The sequence below is a fragment of the Trachurus japonicus genome, chromosome 9 (genome assembly GCF_045865225.1).
Source record: "Trachurus japonicus isolate A0001 chromosome 9, Traja_1.0".
NCBI classification, from domain to species: Eukaryota; Metazoa; Chordata; class Actinopteri; order Carangiformes; family Carangidae; genus Trachurus; species Trachurus japonicus.
Window position 1 is genome coordinate 10,178,705 of NC_140915.1, and position 13,829 is coordinate 10,192,533.

At 39.8% G+C, this 13,829-nt stretch overlaps 1 protein-coding gene across 2 annotated transcripts in view; it reads right to left on the bottom strand.

The window, feature by feature from the left end:
• Positions 1-13,829, bottom strand: part of fras1 (Fraser extracellular matrix complex subunit 1) — a 341,854-nt gene that overhangs the window by 62,750 nt on the left and 265,275 nt on the right. For both annotated transcript variants that reach the window (XM_085785897.1, XM_085785896.1), the window contains 2 exons: positions 10,487-10,677; positions 8,014-8,170 (listed from right to left, as the gene is read on the bottom strand). In XM_085785897.1, coding sequence (XP_085642023.1) covers positions 8,014-8,170; positions 10,487-10,677 — 348 coding nt within the window. The remainder of the gene's footprint in view (positions 1-8,013; positions 8,171-10,486; positions 10,678-13,829) is intronic.

Sequence of the window (13,829 nt, forward strand, 5' to 3'; positions counted from 1 at the left end):
ACATGAGGTTCACACAGACATTCACGCATACACGGGAGATTTCCTGATAGCCGATAGCAAAGACGGTAGCGATCATAGCCGGCAACAGCCAGCAATAGAGCAGCCATGTTTAAGCGATCATGTGACCGCCGCTCACAGCCGCTTGACTGCTCGGCGTCCGAAGCCACAGACACACAGACACACACAGATGGTATCGTTGTAAAGGCTGAAGTGTGCCGCTTTCATTAAAAAAAAATTACATCGCTCTCATTGTCCATTCCGGAAATAGACCCGAAAGAGTAGCTACAAACAATACTGATCTCTTTCTGAGTTTTCTGACCGGAGGGTCAAGATTCTGAAAAATCTTAATGTGTGTGGTGAGCTGTGTTTGGAATATCACAGCACACCACACACAATACGATCAAAACTGTTCAATCACAGATTTTTTATCTTCATGTGTGGGGTCTTTCACAGATAAAAAAAATTGGTTGAAATTTAGAGAATCTCTATGTGTGTACCAGGATTTAGGATCTGTGAAATACATGAGTGTTGATGACTTCACTACTTCAATGTAGAGGAATGCTTTTGTGTCCACATCATAGACTGAAGTCTATGGGTGGGAACTGAGAACCGGTTTCCTCTTCAGAACTGGTTCCCACGTGATCATTTCCTTGGGATTGTGTGTGTGCATGCTTAATGATTCCGCTAATCGATTTAGCTTTTTTTCCTTTGCAAATGTGCATGTTTCTAACCCAAACAACACATGCTGTGTTCAGGTCAGAACGAAGGCAAACACGGCGTCGAGACAGAAGCGCTCTAAAGTGTCGGGGTAGATGTGATGTGACAAAAAATATTCAGATTTATAAAACACTGCATACACACACTTGCAAGTAAAGTGCCTACAAGGCACATACATACTGTAGATAGTAAGGAATATACACACTTGTGTTTGGCTGGGTACTAAAACATCAAAAAATCATTAGGAAGCAACCCAAATGTGTAACAAATTAATCACTGAATCAGATTGCCAGTCTACTATTTGTTTTCAAAATAAATTTGATTAGAATTAGATTTATTGTGTACCTCCCACTTAACTCATTGAGTGCCATTGACATATGTCAAAAACGCAGTTTTCTGCGGCTGGTAAATGGGGACGCTGTCGCCCACACTGTGAGTAATTTTGGGGCTTCTGGGATGTGTAGAACGAATGAGACTGTAGATCAGAGCAAGAAGTGAAGAAGAAGGAGAAGACGAGTGCGATCGCTACGGAGATAAAAAAGTTGGAAAAAGTTTCTATTTCTAGAAAAAAACGACGGGCAGAGCCTGGAACAAGTGTAACGTGGAGCTGTGATGAAAGAGTTCTCTTACGGATGATCACTTTTGCTTATTTCTTTCTTATTCATAACATGATGGAGTGTGTATTTCACTCCATGCTAACTAAGTGGGCACTTGTATCATTATGCACCAACCAACAGTGGACCCCTGTCATTCCATATAAACCAAGTGTGGACCTTTTTTTTCTGCAATGCAAAACAATAAGTAAAATGCATCCTATTAATATATATTTAGAATGCAAGTACATTAAAATTGATTGAAACCATGTGTTGTTAAAAAGTAGAAGAGTGACAATAGGTGGCCACCACAGAGCTTCATCTATATGGGACATTAGGTGACTACAGAATAACACTTTGTGGCTCTGGGCCATCAGACCATGTTGAATCCTGAGTTTAGTTATTTAAAGTAGTTTTCCCATGACAACAATGCAGTCAAGGAGTATGAAACTTCAGTAAGTCAAAAACTTGACAGACTGTAGAAAGGTGTGTTGCAGTGGTATATCATATTACTTAGTGAGGTTAATCCATCCTCTAGAAGAATTATCCCTTGTATCTCAGACAAACTGATGACCCCCCAGCGCCTCCTTTATTTTCCCATACATGTTTTATTGTTGAGCCATAAATGTCAATAACTGAAATATTCCCTTAAAGCAGAAGTAAGCGGTCCGGTCGTTTTCGCTAATGCTGCGTTCCAGGCAGGCTTTTGAAATCGTAAATTACAGCTTCAAGTCACAACTTACGGCTTTGTAGCGTTCCAGGCAACCCACTCGTGTTTTTCCGACCTGTTTTACCGGAGAAAGTCACTATAACGGCCACTCGTAACTTCCGACCGGTGAACTCGTACCAGATCGAACTGGTACCACTTCACGGTCGGAAAAATACGAGTTGCCTTGAACGCACCATAACAGTCCTCGTCCCTACGTCACCACATTCACGGCGTCCCTTGGCTGCACACACAGCCCTGCATGCCGTTCTCTCTCCTCATTGGATAAAAACTGTAGGATACGATAAATGTTTTCTCTTCGGCTCAGAGCAGAGCAGAGTGACTGACAGACCCGTGTTTCAGACCAAACACTCTATGTAAGTGATTGCTGTCGGAAGATATAACTATTTAAGACTTATATTAACACAAATATATCACTTACTTCTGCTTTAAGTATCTTGATAGGTTGCCATTGAGTTTTCACAGTACATCCCATGTTTTAAAAAAACTACAATGACAACTTCACCAGTGCTACTTTAGTTTAAATATGTGTGTTTGCATGTGTTTGTGTGTGTGTGTTGTGTGTATTAATAGTTACAAATGTTTGTATTAAATTTAGATTAAAAATGTATCTTAAAACTTAGCAATTTATCTCATTTCTGCTTATCCACCCATGCTGGAGTGTGTGTGTCACTCCGTACCAACCAACAGTGGACCCCTGTCATTCCATATAAACCAAGTGTGGACCTTCTTCTGTAATGTAAAACAGTAAATAAAATACATTCTCATAAATACAGATTCATGATGCAAGTACATTAAAATGACCTAAAACCCTTAGTTTTAATTCAAATATTTTTTCCTATAACAAAAATGCAGTCAAGGAGTATAAAACTCTTGTAGGGGAAAAATTAATAGACTGTAGATATGTGTGTTGCAGTAGTACAACCTACAAAAACAATAAAAACATTATTGGTGCTACTTTATTAGAAATGTTTGTGTTAAGTTTTGATGAAAAAAAAATATCTTAAGAATGATCACTTTTGCTTATTTCTTTCATATTCATACATGATGGAGTGTGTATTTCACTCCATGCTAACTAAGTGGGCACTTGTATCATTATGCACCAACCAACAGTGGACCCCTGTCATTCCATATAAACCAAGTGTGGACCTTCTTCTGTAATGTAAAACAGTAAATAAAATGCATCCCTATTAATATATATTTAGAATGCAAGTACATTAAAATTGATTGAAACCATGTGCTGTTAAAAAGTAGAAGAGTGACAATAGGTGGCCACCACAGAGCTTCATCTATATGGGACATTAGGTGACTACAGAATAACACTTTGTGGCTCTGGGCCATCAGACCATGTTGAATCCTGAGTTTAGTTATTTAAAGTAGTTTTCCCATGACAACAATGCAGTCAAGGAGTATGAAACTTCAGTAAGTCAAAAAACTTGACAGACTGTAGAAAGGTGTGTTGCAGTGGTATATCATATTACTTAGTGAGGTTAATCCATCCTCTAGAAGAATTATCCCTTGTATCTCAGACAAACTGATGACCCCCCCAGCGCCTCCTTTATTTTCCCATACATGTTTTATTGTTGAGCCATAAATGTCAATAACTGAAATATTCCCTTAAGTATCTTGATAGGTTGCCATTGAGTTTTCACAGTACATTCCATGTTTTAAAAAAACTACAATGACAACTTCACCAGTGCTACTTTAGTTTAAATATGTGTGTTTGCATGTGTTTGTGTGTGTGTGTTGTGTGTATTAATAGTTACAAATGTTTGTATTAAATTTAGATTAAAAATGTATCTTAAAACTTAGCAATTTATCTCATTTCTGCTTATCCACCCATGCTGGAGTGTGTGTGTCACTCCGTACCAACCAACAGTGGACCCCTGTCATTCCATATAAACCAAGTGTGGACCTTTTTCTGTAATGTAAAACAGTAAATAAAATACATCCTCATAAATACAGATTCATGATGCAAGTACATTAAAATGACCTAAAACCCTTAGTTTTAATTCAAATATTTTTTTCCTATAACAAAAATGCAGTCAAGGAGTATAAAAACTCTTGTAGGGGAAAAATTAATAGACTGTAGATATGTGTGTTGCAGTAGTACAACCTACATTTAAAAATAATGAAAACATTATTGGTGCTACTTCATTAGAAATGTTTGTGTTAAGTTTTGATTAAAAAAAATATCTTAAGAATGATCACTTTTGCTTATTTCTTTCATATTCATACATGATGGAGTGTGTATGTCACTCCATGCTAACTAAGTGGGAACCTGTGTCATTATGCACCAGCCAACAGTGGACCCCTGTCATTCCATATGAACCAAGTGTGGACCTTTTTTCTGCAATGCAAAACAATAAATAAAATGCATTCCTATTTCCTATTAATTGGTGAAACCAAATGTCTAGAGCATTTTGACTATTTAAAATTGAGATGATAGTAGATCCCCTCTTGGACTGCTAAGAATGACAGAGGCAACGCATTTATGGATGAGTAAAGACGGACGAGCAAATTATCTTTGTTAAGAAAAAATAATTAATCTATATTAAAGCCGGTTTAAAGTAAATGTTGTTGCTTATACTGCAGAACTTGATATTAGTGCATGCAGTCATGTTACTTCTGAACTGCATGCAATTCAATAAAAAATATTCACTCTCAAATGTGGCCATGATTATATATTTATATACAATTTGTACTACAGAGACTTTAAAATAAGTAATGATAACTCTAAAGTTATATTATCCATTTTTGAAAGAAACTGAGAAAGTCATTGTTGTGAACAAGGACTCATTAGGTGAATGAATGGGTCGTTAGGTGAATGAATGGGTGCAGACAGCTCCACTGCAGTATGTGGAGGTCCACTCTTTGATAGGTAAATGTCGCTCAGAGATCCAGGTCCCCTCTTGGCAATTTCTCTAAAAATAATTAAAAGTCACATTTTCAGTAATATTATGGTAAAACACCTTAAAAGTAAATTTTATATTCCATTTTTGTTTTTTCAAAATAAGTGTAAACATAAGACCCCTCTTGGCAGCTTGGCCCGACAGGTCCCCTGTTCCCCCTATTGGTGTGTATGTGTGTGTGTGTGTGTGTGTGTGTGTGTGTGTGTGTGTAGGTGTGTGTGTGTGTAGGTGTGTGTGTGTGTGTGTGAGTGTCCACCTCCAATCAGAGAGGTGGCTTCAAGAGCATCAGTTTTTGATTTTCATGTACAACAGGAGGAGTTTTGTGACCTGGAATTAATCATCAGTGTCACCAGGATAATAAAAAACATGCAGGTTTGGTGAATTTCAAAATAAAAGCACAGATTTCACATTAACGGTCCTCAAACATCTGAGACTGGATCTCAGTCCTGTTGGTTAAAGACTGATTCCAGAAGGAAATTTCAAGACTTATAACATATAATACAACATGTCTTTTCTGCCTCTGCCTTCATTTAATAGTAGTAGTGAACTGATCAGTGATTATCGGCATCATTGTTAGTTTTATTATTATTATTTCTAATGATGAACAGGACTTTTCACAGCTTCTTTGAGTAAAACATGCAACGATACACCTATAACGTTACACTAAAGCTTTCTCAGGTGAAATTAGCTGAAATCTAAAGAAAGAAAATTATTCATATTTATTTTTTTTATTTTTTTTTTTTACATAATTCAAGCACCAGAAAAACAGTTAAAAACTGTGAAAAATCTGTTTGTTAGTGTTCTATAACAACAAAGTGATATTTCTCTAATGCAAAGGACTTCCTGTAACTTTGTGATGTCACAACAAAGCAGCCACCAAGCCCCGCCCACTTGATCATGCAAGATTTGGTTTTTCTGAGTGTTTTACTTGAGTTTCTTGAACTTGTTTCTACCTCGTGCAGAATATGTGACAGTGTTTAACAAGTGTAAAATCTGGGATCTTTAACAACCAGCTCGCACACTTTAAAACTTTCGTACAAAAATGAGTTTTTCATGTTTCATGTCTTTCTCCCCTCACCGCCTGATTCTGCCCACTTACTCTAAAAAAATTGTCTCAGATGACACGTTGCTGGATCAGGAATATATTTTCATCCAGGGAAAATGATTTTTTTTTTTGATTTTCTTTTTCTCACGAGGCAATTTCTCTCAGTCCACCAGGCGTCAACGGGGCGGGAGAGAAAACTCAATTTGAGACACACCGAGGTGACGTCGGGAAGAAAACAGAGTGTGGAAGGAGGTCAGTTGATTTGAGTGTGTGTGTGTGTGTGTGTGTGTGTGTGTGAGGGATGGCTGCGTGTGCGGCGCTGCGGCAGACGGCTGATGTGTTTGTCTTGTTTAAAACTGTTTGGGTGTTTGAAGTGAGAGTAATGTGTTTACAATCGGATGCGTATGTGTGTGTGTGTTCATCTCCATCACGTTCAGACCCAGAAGCTCTCAGCATTTCTCTGCTGTCTTAGTGTGTGTCTATGTATGTATAGCCTACATATGACAATATAAATGATGCATATGATGTTTCTGTGTGTGAATACACAACCATCTGCCTCTTGATTGCACTTGATCTGACATCTCTTATGTATTTCACATGATGATGTCATAATTACGGCTAAATGTCTGATAAAGAAACAACCTACACGCTGTAAACACATGAATATCTGAATACATGCAGCTCAGCGTCTCTCTCCCTCCTGCCTATTTTTACATTTATACATATACACTATATATAGATTTCAATGCTATATGTGTTTAATTTGCATGTACGCACACTAGCACTGTGGATTAACACTGCAGACACAGTGTTTTTGAAACCTGTTTTCATCTCTTCTCACAACCAGTTGTGATACTGAGTCGACACAGATTCTGGGTGAGAGAAAAAAAAACCCATTAATTTGTAGAGCAGCTCACTAAACGCTGCATTAAAAGCCTGTCTTGTTATATTTTAAAGTTTTAGAGAAGGGGTTGAGTCAACTTTCTGGAACATTTTGTTCCTGAGAATTTTTTTTTGTCAACCAGCTTTTTATCAATGAGGTTAGATTATTACTGTGTCCTGATTCAGGGGCTGTTATGTGATTGGCTACTCATTTTTAAAGGCTCCTTCAAATGTGGAGTTTATTTCCTAGATAATGGTTCATTATTGTGTTGCTGTAGTTTTTTTTTTTTTAATGAGTTGGAAGAGAAAGAGTTTTGAAGTGAGTTTTCAACTCAAGTTTTCAACACAAGGATATTCTCTGACATTATAAACTCAAAAAATATGCGAGAAAAACTCATAAATTGACAAACAAAACCTACCAAAAATTCCCCAAATTGTGGGATTTTTTTCTACAAAGTAATGAAACATGTCTCTACACTTTGCAAAGTTGGACAGATGTTGTTTGTTTTTCATTCCTGCGGTGGAAGTTCTTATCAAACTTGAAATACTTGTTATTTGTAGAGTTGTGTTTCCTGACTTGACTTGAAAATGAGTTATTTCAAAAAGTCAAAAGTTTTTTTCTCATAAAGTTTAAACTTGAGTGTTTTAAACTTTTAAATATACCAATCCTTTCCACTTTCTGTCCTTTTTTTGTTGGTGTTCTTTGTTTTAAATCCAACAATGGCCTGAATTCTCCGTCCTCAGACTCACTGCACATTAGTGGCTGAAAAAATCGGCTGAAACGGCAGCAAATGACATCGACAGTGAGACAGAGGTTTTACATTTAGCTGCAGCTCAGTGCAACAGCTCTGCATCGTACAGATAAGAAAACAAAGAAACAAAACACACACACACAGGCCTTGAAACCTCAAGTTTTGTGGCACAACATTAAGGTGAAGAGACGGCTGGTGGAGCAGAGCCACGGGGCCGATCCCATCAGTAGGGAACTATGGAAACTGCTGATAGATATATTATCAATATTAATGGAAGATTGATCGATCGGCTGATAGATATATTATCAATATTAATGGAAGATTGATCGATCGGCTGATAGATATATTATCAATATTAATGGAGGACTGATGGATGGGTGCTCACCGTAGGCGGGGATCCTGATGATGGTGAAGAGGATCTCGTTCTCCGGCGTGTCCTGGTCGAGGACGCTGAGAGACGAGTTGGTGATGACGACGCCGGAGTTTTCCTCCACGTGGATGCTGCTGACCGACACCACCGGCTTCCTGTCCTCTTTGCTCTGCTGCCGGAGTGAAGACACACACACTTTCTGTTAATAATGTGTATGATTTTTTTTTTGGGGGGGAAAAAAATCCATCCTTCCTTCTTTCTACAATTCTTTTTCCATTGCTTCCTCCCTCCCTTCCTTCCTTCCCTTCGTCCTTCCTTCTTCTTCCTTCCTCTTTTTATCCAGTTGAGCTGGTCTGTTCCCTCCCTCCATCATTCTTTCCTTCCCTTTCCCATTCCTTATTTCCACAATCCTGTTTGCCTCCCTCCCTTCCTTCCTTCCTCCCTTCCCTTCGTCCTTACTTCTTCCTTCTTTTTTGACCCAATCTGTTCTCTCCCTCCATCTATCTTTCCTTCCTTTTTCCCTTCCTTCTTTCCTCCCATCGTTCCCTTTGTCCTTCCTTCTTCTATCCCTTTATCCTTCCTTCTTTCTTCCCTTCCTTCTTTCCTCCCATCGTTCCCTTTGTTCTTCCTTCCTTCTTTCCCTTCATCCTTCCTGCCTTCCTTCCTTCCTTCCTTCCCTTCGTCCTTCCTTCCTTCCTTCTTCCCTCCCATCGTTCCCTTTGTCCTTCCTTCCTTCCTTCTTTCTTTCCCTTCGTCCTTCCTTCCTTCTTTCCCTTCGTCTTTCCTGCCTTCCTTCTATGACTTTATCCTTCCTTCCTTCCTTTCGTCCTTCCTTACTTGACCCAGGAGGACAACAGGAGGACGATTATTATCACCATTTATATAATACAGTATATTATAACTGAGTTACACATACACATACACACAAACCTTATTTCACATTTTATGTATACATCAATGTAAATATGTATGTTTTTTTTTTCACAATTAAATGAAAAATAAAAATAAACATTGTTGTTTCACATTTTTTCAACCTCCTGTTGGAAGAATTCAAATCCTACAGATCGGTGATGAGAACCGCCTCCACATAAACAAACACAGGCCTGTATGCCCTGACTATACTGTATGCATACTGCACACACACACACACACTCAGTGACAGCCTCATCAATTCAACTCAACATTTAAAAAAAAACAGGCCGATGTGATGGATCGAGTCGCTGAGTTTGTTTAGGTCGGAGATAAAAAAAAACAAAAAAGAAAAGATGGAGACAGCCTGAGGACAGAGCTGTTTTTATTTCCCTCCGATGAAGTCGAGCACAAATCAAGAGCGGTGGTGTTTATAAAAGACGCCGCTGTCACCATCACCGCGTGTGTGTGTGGCGACGGTCCATCTTCAAATCACTGATGGAGCGTGCGCTTGTTATGTCTTCCTTCATCTCTCATCTCTTCATCCGTCTGAGGCCGAACGCAGACGGATCGAAACTTTCACTGACGTCACAAAAGCAGCTGCAACAATGTCTATGGCAAGAGGATTTAACATTTAAAAGCTAAGTTTGACTAAATGGAATTAACATTGTAGATGTCAACAACGTCTTTCTGACTAGTCGTAATTACATTTTGAATAGTTGGATTTTTCATTCAAGACATCTGAAATTCAGTTTTGCCGAGTCAAAAAGAACATTTCAGATCCACAACTACAGGACAAATGACGTCACTTTTGCCATTCATGTGTATGGGGTTTGTTATTACAGATATCTACAATTCAGTTGCAGATATCCGCTATGTGAATTACGGATATCTGTAACTGAATTATGACTAGTGCTAATTCCAGTTTGAGATATCTACAACGTCAGATATCTTAAAGGGATAGTTAAAGATTTTGGCAAATTGGCCCATTGCCATAATCCCTATAGTCATAGCAGTAGGTTCGTTACCTTTAATTGTCGGTGCAAGCTATTTTTAGAACGGCGGAGCAGAGCCGCAAGCTGCTCAGAGCTACACTACGGAGGCTCATGGGATTTCTTGGTTTCCCTGACATCAAACTCATCAAATACACAATCCAACAACTCCAAAACGCTCTGGTGGACAAGTTGTGACCTGCACATTCACCACGCTATGAGATAATAACAGAACGTTACCAGACAGAGTTTTAGATTTACCTCTAAAACAACTTGCAGTTGTGCTCCGCCATTCTAAAAATAGCTTGCACCGACAATTTAAGGTAATGAACCTACTCCTAAAACTAGAGGGATTATGGCAATAGGCCAATTTGCCAAAATGTTGAACTATCCCTTTAAGATATCTGAAAAGGGACATGTAGATATCTTTAATTGAGGTGAATTAAAGATATCTTGAACTGGAATTATGACTAGTCAGAACCAAAATGTAGATATCTCAAACTGGAATTAGTAATAGTTGTAATTCAGTTACAGATATCCGAAATTCATGGACAAGGTGAAACAAACACGACGACGCTGTGATTTACCAGGATGTCGATCTCGACATTGAACGCCTCGGTCTGACTGTGTCCGTCGCTGATGTAGAAGCTGAAGACGTCCTGCTCGGCGCGGGCTTTCTGCTGGCCGTCCTGGACGTAGAAGATGTGGTCGGACGTCAGGTCCTCCAAGGAGAAGGGAACGTCGGGCGTAACGACCCGCGAGCCACCGACCGAGCCTCCTGGAGGACGAGGAGAAGGAGGAGAACAGGTGTTAGGACGCAGGTGCAAAATGACACATTCACAGGAGCTCCTCACTGCAAAAACTCAAAATCTTACCAAGAACATTTGTCTTATTTCTAGTCAAAACAAATTTAATTATACTTAAAATAAGACTTTTGGGGCACTTTTTTCACGCATACTGTATTTTCACTTCTTTCTTATTACAAGCACAAAAAACTTGCTTTCACTGGCAGATTTTTCTACTCATTTCAATTGAAAATTAGTTTGAAACAAGTTAAAATGATCTAAAAACAAGTTAATTTTTAGGTGATGAGTCTTATTTTAAGTGGAGAGAGATTAGTTTTGACTAAAATTGACAAGAAATAAGACAAATATTCTTGGAAAGATTTTGAGTTTTTGCAGTGCTGCTGTAAACGCTGATCCTGCAAAAAACGTCTGTGGTGCTTTTACTCTGCAGTCACAGCCCTCAACAGTAGAAGAACTTCAACCTAAACAACCCAAAATTACTTGCTGCTATTGTGCTTTTTATTTTTCGTAAATGTTTTTATTGCCTTACTGTGTTTTATATGAGTGTATGTAAAGTGATGAGCCCTGTCTAAGACAAATTTCTGCTACCCTTTGGGGCAGACAATAAAGAAATCTATCTATCTATCTATCTATCTATCTATCTATCTATCTATCTATCTATCTATCTATCTATCTATCTATCTATCTATCTATCTATCCATCTATCCCCCAGTATATGCTGCAATGTTGTGTGTGTTCCTCTCCGGTGACCAGTTACCAGCCCATCGCTTAAAACATGTGACAGCTGGAACGGCAGCACAAACCTCCCGTCTTCCCGTCCCTCATCGGCTTTTTTCCCCTTATTTTAATGTCACTCTAGTCAGAACTGTCTGGCAGTTTGGGGCGGGATAGATGGACCGAGAGACGTTAACGCTTCCCAGCACTTGGACTGTAGGAGGAGGAGGAGGAGGAAGAGGGGGAGGGAGAGTGGCCATGAATGTTCAAAAAACCATCCCATCCCTGAAATCTCTGAAGTTTGAGACAAAGTGTGAGCAGCCGCTGTCACGGGAGATGGATGACTCCACAGAGAGTCGAGTCAGGGCTCGGAGGGGAAGAGCTGCTGTTGTGTATATATCTGTGTGTGTGTCTATGTGTGTCTATGTGTGTGTGAGTATGTGTCTATGTGTGTGTGTGTGTGTGTGTAAGTTTCAGCCACAACGGTAAATCACATCACATCTCCATCGTCTGGCTGCTATAAGAGGAGAGAGAGGGGAGTCTCTTATCTGAGCAGGAACTCGCCACAGAAGCGTGATCGGGATTAAAAATCACACGCAGCCACCGGAGAACGAGAAAGAGAGAGAGAAAGAGACTCTGGGACATTTTTTTTGGCAGCGTTGTTTCTTTTCTTCTTCCTCTTCTTCTTATGTTATTTAAAGGTGGTATCTGCAGATTTCAGAGGCGGCTGTGGAGACGTAACACCACTGACATCTCTGTCCATCTCAGACGAAACAAGACTAATGAAGAGTATGGGAGGAGTATATATATATATATATATATATATATATATAAATATGTATATTTTTTATATATATAAATCAGTGGAGGCTGGTCCATAGAGGCAGAGGAGGTTGGTCCTCCTCTATTTTTGAGAGGCCAGAGGAAGCTCAACATATTTTTAAGAAAGAGTAACTGGTTGAAATAAACCTTTACCAAATCATTTATAATATATTTTTTAATCTCTTTTATGGAAGAAAATCCACTAAATCCACTTAAAATAGCTCAACAGCGCCGCCTGCAGGCGGAGGAGACAGTAGTCTGTGTGAGGAGCAGTGAGCAGGAAGGTGGGGGCTTAGGGGAGGACCATAGACTGTAAAAAGAATGGACGTAGCGTCCGTGACGTCACCCATTGGTTTTGGGGAGTTGTTTTTGTGACTCAAATATGGCGGCCTGAACAGCGCCATGTTGGATTGGCCGACCGAGAACCCGCCCACTGGCCTCGAAGCAGCCTGTCTCCGGAGCTGCTCGGACCTGTCACTCAATGTTTCCGCGCCCTAATTGGCCAGAATTTTAACCTAATAACAGTAAAACTGTAGAGTTAAAAAAAAATTCACCCCCCTCAGAGTGTGTGCGGGGGTAGAAACTATCGATTGAGACGAAAAAACGTTCTGACACCAGGCTTTTAACATGTTTACTGAGGATGTAAAGTCGGCGATTTTAACACGGGGGTCTATGGGGAATGCTCCCTTCTGACACCAGCCCCCAGAGGAATCCGAGGGGATTGCAGTTTTTTGAACGCGGAAGTGAGCTTCACTTCTCAGACCGACAACTGCCCCCTTGGGGAGGACGGAGGGCTTCTGTCCTCCTCTAGACACCTCGGGGCGGGATCTCCTTCCATTCACTCAATGCATTTAGGATTTTTTCATGCTGATCTGTGATTGGCTAAGACACGTAAAATGACGCGCTAAGGGAGGACGTCCTCCCTTACCAATCAGCAACCAGAACACAAGATTGACATCAGGTTGGTCCAATGACAGTTCTCCAACCCCCCTTGGTTACTGTTGCTACGTGCGCCAAACTTTCACTCCCAGCCCTGCTGCTCATGCTGCTCCTAGCACGAGAAATACGGAGTTTTCAGCGATATTGGTATCAATTTTAAAGGAAATATCAGTAGATTTCTGGATAAACTGTTGGGAGATATCAGAGAGAAGCAGTCAGGAGGTACCAGTAAGGAGAAGTGACAGCGTATGGCGGTTAACAGTACTGACAGTAAACTCACTCGCCCATAAAAGACTTGCTAACCAACCTGCTAAGGGCATATTGGGCTCTTGGTGAACGGTTAGCATCGTCGCCTACGATGCAGGGGATCTGGGTTCGAGGTCAGCTTAGGGCAAGTCACAGAATAACTTTTTTTTTTACATCCCACATCCATGATAAATACTCTGTAGGCCTGTGTTAATCTGAAAACAGTAGGATTGAATAAAATTATGTTGTTTTTAAGAAATCTTGTAAGACATTGTTTAATTTTCATTGAATAGGCCTATAAGAAAGTAGGGATAAGTAGTCAACTGGTATAAAATAACATGACACCGTGGACTGGTGTTCCTTCTGTCCTCCCCAATTTTTTCAGTCACCAGCCGCCACTGAT